Source organism: Thamnophis sirtalis, unplaced genomic scaffold (genome assembly GCF_051295495.1).
Source record: "Thamnophis sirtalis isolate CommonGarterSnake01/CBP01778 unplaced genomic scaffold, rThaSir2_p1.2 scaffold_4, whole genome shotgun sequence".
Lineage (NCBI taxonomy): Eukaryota > Metazoa > Chordata > Lepidosauria > Squamata > Natricidae > Thamnophis > Thamnophis sirtalis.
This window is the reverse complement of record NW_028261384.1, coordinates 27,308,670-27,320,992: the sequence shown is the minus strand read 5'-3', so window position 1 is coordinate 27,320,992 and position 12,323 is coordinate 27,308,670. Positions and strand designations below refer to the sequence as shown.

At 36.1% G+C, this 12,323-nt stretch overlaps 1 protein-coding gene across 1 annotated transcript in view; it reads right to left on the bottom strand.

Moving 5' to 3' along the window:
• Positions 1 to 12,323, bottom strand: part of LOC106543461 (macrophage mannose receptor 1-like) — a gene marked incomplete at its 5' end in the record, with an annotated part of 48,943 nt that overhangs the window by 22,344 nt on the left and 14,276 nt on the right. The window contains 9 exons of the mRNA XM_087712665.1: positions 411 to 511; positions 2,378 to 2,442; positions 2,846 to 3,015; positions 3,852 to 3,890; positions 4,567 to 4,708; positions 8,234 to 8,312; positions 8,906 to 9,027; positions 10,958 to 11,157; positions 11,268 to 11,416. Of these exons, the coding sequence (XP_087568791.1) occupies positions 411 to 511; positions 2,378 to 2,442; positions 2,846 to 3,015; positions 3,852 to 3,890; positions 4,567 to 4,708; positions 8,234 to 8,312; positions 8,906 to 9,027; positions 10,958 to 11,157; positions 11,268 to 11,416 (1,067 nt within the window). The remainder of the gene's footprint in view (positions 1 to 410; positions 512 to 2,377; positions 2,443 to 2,845; positions 3,016 to 3,851; positions 3,891 to 4,566; positions 4,709 to 8,233; positions 8,313 to 8,905; positions 9,028 to 10,957; positions 11,158 to 11,267; positions 11,417 to 12,323) is intronic.

The following is a 12,323-nucleotide window of genomic DNA, read 5'->3' as shown; positions in this document are numbered from 1 at the left end:
AAAATATGGTTCTATAGAAGAGATAGATAGGTGATTGCCTATCTCTTTTGGAATACAATTGCCTTAATCCCTGACTATTAACAAGACTATTTGGGGTTTATGAGAATTGCAAATTAGAAATTGGTTTTTCCTGGGATAATATAATACAGTAAAAAAGTAAAGTAGGATTGGATTTATGGATAAAACTTTAAATTCTTGGTTGGAGAATATGCTACACTATTATTAAGTATTTTGTTAATGTACATATATCATAATATAAAACATACTAATTAGAATTATAAAATAATGGTTTTCCAATGATAGGTTCTATGATAATGTGTGCCAGTTAGCTCAAAATAAACAATGCTGTGCCTTATCCTGAACATATGCATACAGAGAACTGTTAAAAACATGAAGTTTTTATTACTTGCCTGAATCAGAATACATAACTACACAGTTTTCATCATCATTTGCAAAGTTGGGTTCACCGGGGGACCAGGCTTCATATGTCACTGGAGTTCCATCCATCCATCTGAAGAAAAAAAATTGACAGTCACCTATGATGCATGAATTTATTAAACTTACTTTTTTTTTGTATTACCTTTTTTTTGTATTTTTTCTTTTACCAAAGAGATAGCAGGATGAGGAGTAGGGGGAATGAGGTAGCTTTTGAAATATCATCTGTAAAATATTGGCCTGAAGCTGTTTCTGACCATTCTAAGTTTTGGAAAAGTCTGATTCAATCCTGAAACTTCAAAATCCAAGCAAAACCATTTCTGAATCACACATTTATGAAATGGTTTGTACAGTGATAAAACATCCCTGTTGAGGTCCAAATAGTGCTCTGAATGCACAACAACTGTTGAAAGCTTAAGAAGGTTGTGAGGCTAGGAAATGGTTGCAAATGGTTTATACACTTCCATTATTTAATATAATGGTATAAACCAGGGGTAGTCAACCTTTTTATACCTACCACCCACTTTTTTTATCTCTGTTAGTAGTAAAATTTTCTAACCGCCCATGGTTCCACAGTAATGGTGATTTATAAAGTAGGGAAGTAACTTTACTTTATAAAATTTATAAAGCAGAGTTACAGCAAACCCCTACCGCCCACCATGAAAGCTAGAATGCCCACTAGTGGGCAGTAGGGACTAGGTAAACTACCACTGGTATAAACCATTATAATGGCATAAACCATTATTTAATGTCCACATTATTTAAAGACAAAATAATCCCAAGTGGACATTGTAAAACAAAAGTAACTGAAATAATGCAAGCAATCCATGACATTTCTTGAGTTTGGCTGATCACATGACCAAAGGACACCGTAACGAATCATATGCTGCTTGCCTGCTGCTTTCCAAATTTTACTCATGCAATCATGGCCAGAACTTTGAGGGCCAGTTGAGAGTCCCTTCACTCAGTGCCACCCTAATTTTAAACAATCATTGAATGAAGGGTCGAAATTATAAAAGCATACTGGATTGTCAATTATCTAGATTTACAAGAAAAGAAAAAAATGATGAGACTCTAATACAAGTAGGCCTTAATTTACAACAATCCATTTAGTGGCAATTCAAAGTTGTAGCAGCACTGTAAAAAGTTATTTATGACCATTTTTCACACTTATGACCATTGCACCATCCCTATGATCACATGGTCAGAATTCAGATGCTTGATTACTGACTCATATTTGGGGTAGTTGCAGTGTCCTGGTGTCATGTGGAATCATCTTTTGTAACTTTCTGATGAGTAAAGTCAACAGGGAAGTCATATTCACTTAACAACCATGTTACTAACTTAACAACAGCAGTGATTTGCTTAACAACTGAGTTAAGATAAGTGGTAAAATGAGGCAAAATTCACTTAACAACTGTATCGCTTAGCAACATAAATTTGGGGTTCAATTGTGATTGTAACCTAATAATGTTCAAAAGGTTGAAATATCACATGGCAATATTCATTGTTGCATAGAGTTAAATGTCTGTGCTTGGGTTTTTATTATCAAATCTCTAATGGTATCTTGGGGGCTTGAGAAAGATTCACAGCATGCCTACCTGCACATTCCTTGATGAACCGTTTCCTCTCTGGCTCAAAGATGGTTATTAGTAAAAACCGAAGAATCACTTATCTTAAGAAATGAAGTGATAAATTGTGTTCCAAAATGAAAGCAATGCAATGAAAGCTGATTTTTAAAAAAATCTTATTGTTATCCCTTTCATTGAATCTTGTTTTTTTTTTAAAAAGGCCTGTCAAAATCTTGGCAAGGGTTTTGACAAGACCTTAATAAGATCTTTATTTATATTTTTTCAGGTTTATTATTAAAAATAATTTTAAAACAGAATTACATTGCACACTGCAGCATTTTGTTAATGTTTTATATACGTTGTTTACGTACCCGAACTTTTTGTCAAGGCCCAAGGTTAAACCAATGTAAGTATTATGATTTTCATAATGGAAGATCTAATACATAAAAGAAAGAATAGGAAATAAAAATAATTATTTACTGCTTTAATATACAGTAATGGTGATTTGCAAATCATTTTGAATGGAAGGAACTAAATATAAAATAAATGACATAATTTTGAAATATGTTCTGCTTTTTAATATGATAGTACTTTTGAAAATTCATTTGAGTAAAATGGTAGCATCTAAATTATTGTGTTTTTAAAAATAATTTGTTTCTAAGTTGACTGCATTAAACTTCCATTGATGTTAAAGGGTCTCATCTTAATATATATTTTATCCAAGAGTTAAGAACTTCAGTTTCTGAAAACCTCTGGCTATCACATCACACACACCTGTATTACACAGACACACATTTCCCTCTCATTTTGAATAAGTAATTTTTGCATATATTTCTTACATATTTCCACAAAAATATATTTTCTTCTTTACTCTCAATGGTGGTAAGATCGCCACCATGTTGTTTGCAGAACTTCCTGGCTTTTTCTGCAGGCATTATTGTATTACTGAAATAATACTCATTGCTTTTATATTCAATCCAGCCATCTTCAATTCTTATAAAAGAATGTTCTGCAAAAGAAGATGTAGAAGAAACGATTTATATGTCTAGGATCCCTTTGCATGCATTCCACAAAATCATAAAGCAAACAGAACGACTTGAAGATTATGTGCTATCATTTGGGGCAAAGCTCTTCCTTCCAAAATCTTCTGGATATGAACAAGCACACCCAAAACACGCATTCCTGTAATAGCTGACAAATTGACCTCAACTCAGTGCTTCCAATAACTGGAAAATGGCTTCTACACAAATGTTCCAAAATACCCAAAAGTCTCTTCTGGGACAAAGCAGTATAAAACGAAGCAATGAGGAGGCCATTTTAATTTGCCTACAGAACTAGCTGGAGAGAGAAATGGGTTGTTGCCTTAGGCAACTGCTTAGCTCATTTGATTCAATCAAATCACTATCAAATGCAAACATTTCATCAAAGCTTTGTATATTTGGTAATGTTTTCTAAACATGTCCAATGATTTCTTATGGATATGAAAAGTGTCGTAATTTTTAGTAACTCTTCTTTGGTTATATTTCTACATATGCTTGGGAAACCCCTACTCAATTAATGCCTATAAAGAGAAAAATGACACCTTCCTTTCACTTAGGGAAAATCACAATGTCTGTAGTTTCACACCATGCAGAGCCAATATCTGGCTTTCTTCAGTGTTCTGAAAAATCGGTCTGCTTACAAACTCAACTGTCATGCATCACATTTTAGGAATGTTTCTTTATGTTATGCAGCCAAATTTAGCTCAAAGCAGTCTGATTCAAATCAAACTAAAATACAATGCACAACCATAGTTTTTAGTAAACATTGCATACAATATTTTTGACATTAAATTGCTCAACGTACCAAAGTCGTCGACTGGTTGGTTTGTTGGTATGGTTAAACCTGCAAAATTAAATATTTTAATTACAAGAAATTCAAGCCAATCTTATCACATTACTCCATTTTGCAAAAAGCAATCCACAAAAACGGAAATGTTGTACTAGCTTAATGTATTTCTATATTTACAAGGAAATAAAATCATAGAAATCTAGATCCCAGTTTTGCCCAAAATCCAAATGGCCCCCATTTTTGAAAGAGCTATAAAGCCCTGGCTCTTCACTTATGCCCTTGGCAAGGAAGAATAAGTTTCCTTCCTTCATTGCCCTTGCCATCTTTTATCTTTTTATTGGTTTTACTGTAATTTCTTTGATTCTTATGAGCCCAGAGCGATTGAAAGTCAGACAGTGTATAGGTTAGTAAATTATTAATATTATTGCTATTATTATTATTATTATTATTATTAATTTTTTTGGCACCAATAATGCCATCAGTGTACTACATTCTTGAGCATCATTTAGATATATTTGACATTGTACTCTGTTACTTAGGTTGTATATACAAATATAAAATCTGCAGTAAAAGTGAATTGTATTTAAGACCCTCAAATTTCTCTCCCAAAAGAAAGGGGACCATCACATAAATGCTAAAAGAACCATAAATGCTTTTTAAAAAGTTGTGCAATGAATACATTCTCTATTGTCTATACTAATAAACTACATGAGAATGAAAAACATATTACCTCTTGCAATTTGACAGATCCAATATCCTAATAGGCTGCATCTCTTTGAAGACCAATATCTAGTATTTCCCCATATTGATTTGCATCTTTCATTATTTTCACTTTCTGAATAATACCAATGTGAGTTTGGTTCATAATTTACCTATAGTAAAATTAAATTATATTTACATATTTATTTTCTAAAGCCATAGATTTTAATATTCAGAAAAAGCAACAAATGTACCATAATTGCCTTTTAATAATGTCCACATGTTTGATGGGCTATTAGCAAAAAATTTCTAATGTGGTTCTGAGTACTGAAATAGAAGAAGTGGCAGCTGGCATGTACTTTTCACATCAGCCTGATTCACTAACTCAGTGTATTTATATACAACTTCATATATTTTAACACAAAATATGGTGTAACTCTAAAAGAGGAACTAACTATAGTTGTAACTTTTATAAGATATCTGTACGGCTTTGTTCTTATGTTGTTCCTGGGATAGGATCAGTGGTGGGATTCAACCAATTCGCACCTATTCAGGGGAACTATCTGTTAAATTTCTGAGCAGTTCAGAAAACCGGTTGTTGGAAGAAATCTTCCAACAGACTTTTGGTTTTTTCCACTTTACAGGGCTAATCCTGCCAGGAAGGCAGGAAGGAAATATTCTGGTATTGTTTTCAACCTAATCCTTATCTTTATTTCCCTGTTTACAGAAACTGCCTTATTACATTGTAACAGCTAATGATTCTTGGCAGTACACCCAGAATTTCTGTCTCTTCTCCGGAAGTTTTTTCCCCCTTTTGTTGGTAATAGGGGTTTGACTTTCTTAAAACGAAAGGGTTGCTTTAAGCTTTTTACATTACTTTAGTGGTTTCTGGCACTGTCCTTTTGGGGTGTACTTCCAAGAGGTATGAGGCAAGCTTGGCATTCTGTCTGATTTTTTTTTTTTTTACTACCTATCTGGGGACATGTGATCTTTTCTTAAATCTGTATGATTTCCTTAGGATATCTTGTGAGGTGAGTGAGACCAGCTGGTATCTTTAAGTTGTGGAAATGGATCTAAGGATTGCTTCTTCTGGGTGTGAAAGGGTGCTTTGTAAGTTCACTGAGTACAGGAGTCTCTTGTCTATGGGGATTCTTCAGTCATCCAGGTCAAGGCTATCCCAAAGGTGTTTTTTTTTCCAAAAGACAACTGGACTTTCTTGGATTCCAGAAAATCCAGTTGCCTCTTGGAAAAGCACCTTTAGGACAGGAATCTCTTGTATTGCTTTGGAATGGCTACGGCACAACATTACTCACTGATAGTAAGATTTTAAAAGCGGGGGGACATAGGGGTGTGGATCCTCCAGTTCATTTTAGTTTTCTCTCATGACAGTAACATGGCACCAAGTTTGAAGTTTATTTAAGGCACATATTGATTTTATTGTGATCCTGACAAGCTTGGAAAGCTTGAACCTGGATCTCCTATATAATTTGTTAATTTGTCTCTTTAGCTTGGCATTTTGTAGCCAAAATATGCTCATTCACTTTCTGGTGAGCTTAAATGATGTCTCTGCTGAAGGGTTTCACTTTATGAGCAAGAATTGGCTGCTGATAGTTATCATTGCATTTTAATTATTTCAATTTCTCAAGATGCTCTGGAACCCTGCCTGATTTGTAACTCCAGCTTGCAGATATTTCTAATCTAATGATTGCTGTTTAGGGGAGCATTTTGCAATCAAAGAAGCTTTTTGCATTTTTGTACAGGTAATCCTTGACTTACAACAGTTCATTTGGTGACAATTCAAAGTTACAATGGCACTGAAAAAAGTGACATGACTGTTTTTCACATTCATGACCATAGCAGTATTGCCACAGTCATGAGATGCCAGGTGAGGTGAAGCACCTCTCCACATGAGTGATGTCAAATTGGCCACACCCACCAAGCCACATGACCATCCAGCCACACCTATCCAGCTGATCATTAGGGCAGAGAACCAGCTGTTAAATTATTTAAATCCCACCACTGGAGAGGATGCTTATGAAATGTTGTTGGTTGCATCTTGAAGGTCAAGGAGACAAAGGGTTTGAGGGTAGGACAAGAATCAATAGGGGAAGCATCTATATAGTCTTTAAAAGCAACCCCATGTACAGCACATTTCAGCAGTCCAAATAAGAAAGCATGATAAGTGTGACTGTGGATGGTGTCTCACATTCTAAGAAAGGCTGTAAATGGCACAATAGATGAAGTTGTGCAAAAGTCCCTCCTCATCATAAATGCAGCATACCTCAAGGGAGCATGTTGCCATCCATAATTAGAAATGGAATCTCCCTGCAGTCAGTTGGCTTCTTAATTCCAAACTGCCTCAATTTGCTGGGATTAAGATCCCTAAGGTCTTATTTAAATATTCTCAATTTTAACTGTTTTTATGTTTATTTTTTTACTATTTTGTAAGTCATTCAGAGTAGCCTTATGGGCATAATTAATAGCATATAAATTAAATAAATTAATGAAAGAATATTTATCGCCTCCAGAACCTAGCAAACTACAGACATGAGGAAAAGGGGCTCAAATGAATCACCCGTTCATTCAATGGCTGAGATATAAGGTTATATATCCCTCATTGATCATATTTAACTTTGTGTCAATGGATCATATTACTGACCAGTTTTAGGTAGATGCTAAATAAAAGTGGAAAGGGTATTAGGCTCTGAGACAAACCATAATCCATGGTTTAGAAATTAACAGCCATGCCAATTGAAATCCCTCCTTCAGAAAGAAGGATCATGACAATAAAGTGTTCCTCTTTCCAAGTTCACGGAGTTGATCCAGAAGGATACCATGGTTGATAGCAATGAAAAGCCCACTGAGAAGTCAAGTAATATCAACAAAGGTGCAATCCTCCATCATGACCTTGCCAAAAATCAGCTATAAGTACGTATGACTTGTGTGTCTCCACTTCCAAACCTAAAGATATGGTTTCATGTAATTAACTTCTTCCAGAGTTCTTTACACTACAGCAAGGAAATACCTAAAGAAAGTTGGATATAGGTCAATAATTATCTAATATTTTCTGAAAAAACTATTCTTCTGAAAAGGTACAACACACTTCTTCAAGGCATGTGTACTGGTCCATCATCCAAGAATGCATTCATTGCTCCCCCTACACTAAATCCTTGTTACTTTTCCTTTGCCTTCCATAGTAATACAGGTTTTTCTGTTAGCAGGGAAAATGAGTGAAATCCAGTATTTAGAAATGTTGCTTGCTCAGTTCACTCCTTCCTCCCCAAAGGGGATCTTCCTTGCATTGGTCCTCTTTCTGGGTCACCCCCACAGTGATTAATTTCCACCTATCTCCTACATTTCTGTAGATCTCTTTTACTCTTCAATTGCTTTGGAGGTTTTCAGCCTTTTTTCCAGGGGCTCATGGTCAGCCACCATGCCATCTGCTTTTGGTAAGTGCAATGAAAATTATCTTCTTAATCTGGCAATAGCATCATCAGTATCAAAATAATCTGAATCAAGTCAAATAACGACCTTGTGTTTATATTAAGACTGTAATAATTCATTTAACAGTTAACTAGACTACTGTTATATGTATGAAAATATCTATAAAATATTACTAATACTGTACTACATTAAATATTAAGAATACCAGCAATTCCACTTAGCATCTATATTTTGCACATTACTTATATACTTACAGGAGACCCATCAGTCCAAGTGTATCCTGGGCTGGAATCCACAATTCTTAAACCAACCCAGCTGTATTGATATTGTAGCCTAAAATGCAAGAATCAGCAAATACATTAAAATATAATTTATGCACGTCTTATTTAATGCAACACTGAAATTTCTTTTCTGTGTTTTTTTCCACATGCAGAATATAAGCATGTCAGTAAATGAACAACCCCAAGAAATATCCAGGATCTCAAATATGACATATGCCCTTACAGCTGAAATATACCCATTTGAATGGGAATAGATTCTGATGACTAATATAGAATTTAAGTATTCATGTATGGGATAATACTAAAAGGCTTGTTACTTTGATGATAATTGTAACTTAATCTATGCTTTTGAACAGTCATTATTATTTCTGTTATAACCACTTAAGGAGGTTTTACTAAAAAGAAAAAAAAGAAAAATAGTTATGGCGAACTTAGTCACTGATTATTGACATAAATTGGATCTCTAATTCTTAAGGCCCTGAGAGAAAACTCAACTATATGCGAAGTACTTCAGAATGAATATATCTAGGGTTATGAGGTTTACACTAATTATATATTCTATGATGATGAATTCAGTGCTCCAATAAACCATTTGTCAGGAGTTTCTGCCTTGACATATAAAAAAATTAAGTTTATTATACTCACAGTTTGTTTACTAATAAAAACTCTTGTTTATTATGAAAAGAAGCCAGGTCTCCTCCAATTGATTTACAAAAGTCATGTGCCTCAAACCAAGTTTTCTTTTCAGTTTTCTTCTCTGTATAGGCCTAAATGCATATATATAAATACATCTCATTACAAATAAGCATTAACACTGCAGTTATCTACTACCCTTCTTAGCTCATATACAATATTTGATTATCTTTTCAATTAATTATCCAATTTTTTTTACATTTTTCTAACCAATAGAATACCTATTCTTCTTCTTCTTCTTCTTCTTCTTCATCATCATCATCATCATCATCATCATCATCATCATCATCATCATCTTTTAACAACCTCATAATCCCTTGTGGGGTGGAGTCTGTGCAACTGAATGGAGCTGAGTGGCCAGATGCCCTTTATGTCGCCAGTGCAGAGTTATGTTCAGCAGATACATTCTCATTCTGCCCAGAGAGAGAAATAGCTGCCTCTACCTAAGATCAAACTCACAGCCTCCTGATTTTAAGGTGAGAGCTCCACTTTTAGGCCATTGCATCAGTGGTGGGTTGCTGCCGGCGTTACTGCCGGTTAGCAACCCGCACACAACCTGAATGCAATCTGCACACTCACTTTGCTCATGGGTGCAATGTAAATTATTCTGTGTGTGCAGAACAATTTACAGTGAACTTTGCACGCATAGTCACTAAAATCCAAAATGCCGGCGGGCAAGCAGTAGCAAGGGAAATGGTTTGGGGGCATGGCAGGCCTGGGTCACTGCCAGTTCTGCGACCCAGGCCTGAATTCCCCTATCGGTTTGCTTGAACTAGGCTGAACCTGTAGCAACCCACCTCTGCACTGCACCACTCCTAATAGAATACCTATTGATGTTAAAGAGAAGTTAAAGGGAGAGGGGTTGATTTTTTTTTCTTTTTTGCTACTGTCATAAATAGAGCTATGCAAATTGGATATAAAAGAACATGCTGAATTTTCTACACACATTCCCCTCTCTAAGAGCTGAGGTAGCGCAGTGGTTAGGGTGCAGTACTGCAGGCCACTTCAGCTGACTGTTAACTGCAGTTCAGCGGTTCTAATCTCACCGGTTCAAGGTTGACTCAGCCTTCCATCCTTCCGAGGTGGGTGAAATGAGGACCCAGACTGTGGGGGCGATATGCTGACTCTGTAAACCGCTTAGAGAGGGCTGAAAGCCCTATGAAGCGGTATATAAGTCTAACTGCTATTGCTATTGCTATTCCCAATTCAAAGGTTGTAAGTTGATGATAATGATAATAATGATGATTTAGACATGTGATGATTCAGACATCTGTTTAAAAGACAGTTAGGCAGATAGTTTGGTGTACTGATTAGGGCATCAGGCTACAAACTGGGAGATAATGAGTTTTAATCTTGCCTTAGACATAAAGCCAGCTGGGTAACTGGACCTGTTACTCCCTCTCAGTCTTAGGAAGGAGGAAAACGACGAACTATTAATAAAAAAAACTTTGCCAAAGTAACTGAATGGATTTATCCAGGCAGTCTCTGAGAAACAAACACAATTGAATGGTAGAAAAAAAAAGTTATGACAAATCCACACAAATGAAGTTGTAAAGAGTTAAAAATATATGAAGCGTTGATTGCAACAAAAATGCCAAGTTGCAACCTTTCTGTTAGGGCCATAACTGTCAGGTTAATTCAATAATAATAATCATCTTAACTGGGTTTCTTAAGCCCAGATTTCTTGGGTCATAGTAGCCGAAAGTGTCTCAAGACAATTAATGGGGATTTCAGAGAAAGGGCCAAAGATATGCTTGCTGCAAAGGAATGTGACCAGTTTCCATGATTTCTATGATTCCTTCCTTGTTCTTCCAATCACTCTATTTCCTTTTCAGAGGAGGGGTTAGTTATGGCTGAAGGGCTTCAAATTCCCCCAGGAATGGACAGGAGGAGAGGCTGGAATGCCAACTCCTGTTGCAGTGTCTGCCTCTTGACCTGGCTGGTCTCAAAGGGTGAATCTGGTTGAGCAAGCAAATGCTTTGATTCCAAAATGGGCTGACTTACCTTGAAGCAGATATTCCTTGTTGGACTTGCTATCCATCCCTCAGGACAGTTGGCAAGGGGTGTTGGTTCCGGGATTGAAGGAGGCGTCACGCCTTCAGCCAATTGCTTGCAAAGGAAGGCGGCCTTCTCCTCACAATTGACAACATCCCACAGTCCAGCAGCATCTCCCGTTCTCATGGCAACGCAGCCAAGATTTTGGCCTGGCAGGATGGAAGACCAGAGCCAGTTAAATTTAATGCATCACCATAGACAAGCTAAAAAGGATAAAAGCTTTCCTGCTAGGATGTGTTTGCTCTGACAGATTCCATACCAGGCATTTTTGCATTCCAGTGAGTGAACTGAACGGGGTCTCCATTGGTCCAGTTGAAAGTGCCTGGATTTGCTACATCCGAAAGGCCAATCCAGAAATATGTTTCAGGACGGTGTCCAATTTGGCTGGTCAGGAAGGCCTGCTCAAATCTGTGGTAAAAATAATTCATATCAGGATGGTCTCTGATTTTCTCCATTTTCAAATTCTGCATCTCAGACCCATTTTACACTTTTACCAGTCAATCCACCTCAAAGGGTTGTTGAAGAGAAAATAGGAAGCAGGAGGATTCAGTACATTTAAAACAGTGGGGATAAAATTATCACTATCACCATCATCATACTCTCAGATCTGAAAGTACAATACTATATTTACAGATTCTTGATCAGAGCTAATATATGCTCCCATAACATATGTTAAGGCTACCAGGACTGGAGTTTAATCTTCCTTACAGCAAAGACTACACATTTGCCTGAATATTTAGGATAAGGACAGGCCTTTGGATAAGGACATCTTACTGAGGTCTCTTAGTAAATGCTTAGTAAATGCTGCTATGGTCAATGAAAAGGCCTGCCCAATCCCTGCTACAAATAAAATAAAAAAGTCACATGCTGTAGCTCTCTTGACCTAGCTGTCTGACCAAGACATCAGTTGCATCATAACATTCTCTACAGCAGTATTTCCCAATTTTGACAGTTTTAAGATTGTGGGCTTCAACTTCCAGAATTCCCCGCTATCTGGGGAATTCTGGGAGCTGAAGTGCACATATCTTAAAGTTGCTGAGTTTGGGAAATACTATTCTACAGCAGTGGTCTCCATAATTTTTTAATCACACATCCTTATCAGTAGAAACATTAAACGTGTACCTCAAAACAACTATGTTTAGAGTAAAATATATCTATGTATTATTTTACTCCTGTCTTATGTGTATTGTAAAACATAATCCAAATGTATACTATACATTTTATATTTTTTATATTGTCTTATTTTTTTATTTTTGAGAAACAATAGACATCCTAATGTTGTCTTCTTGCACAGCAATGGACAAAAATATACATC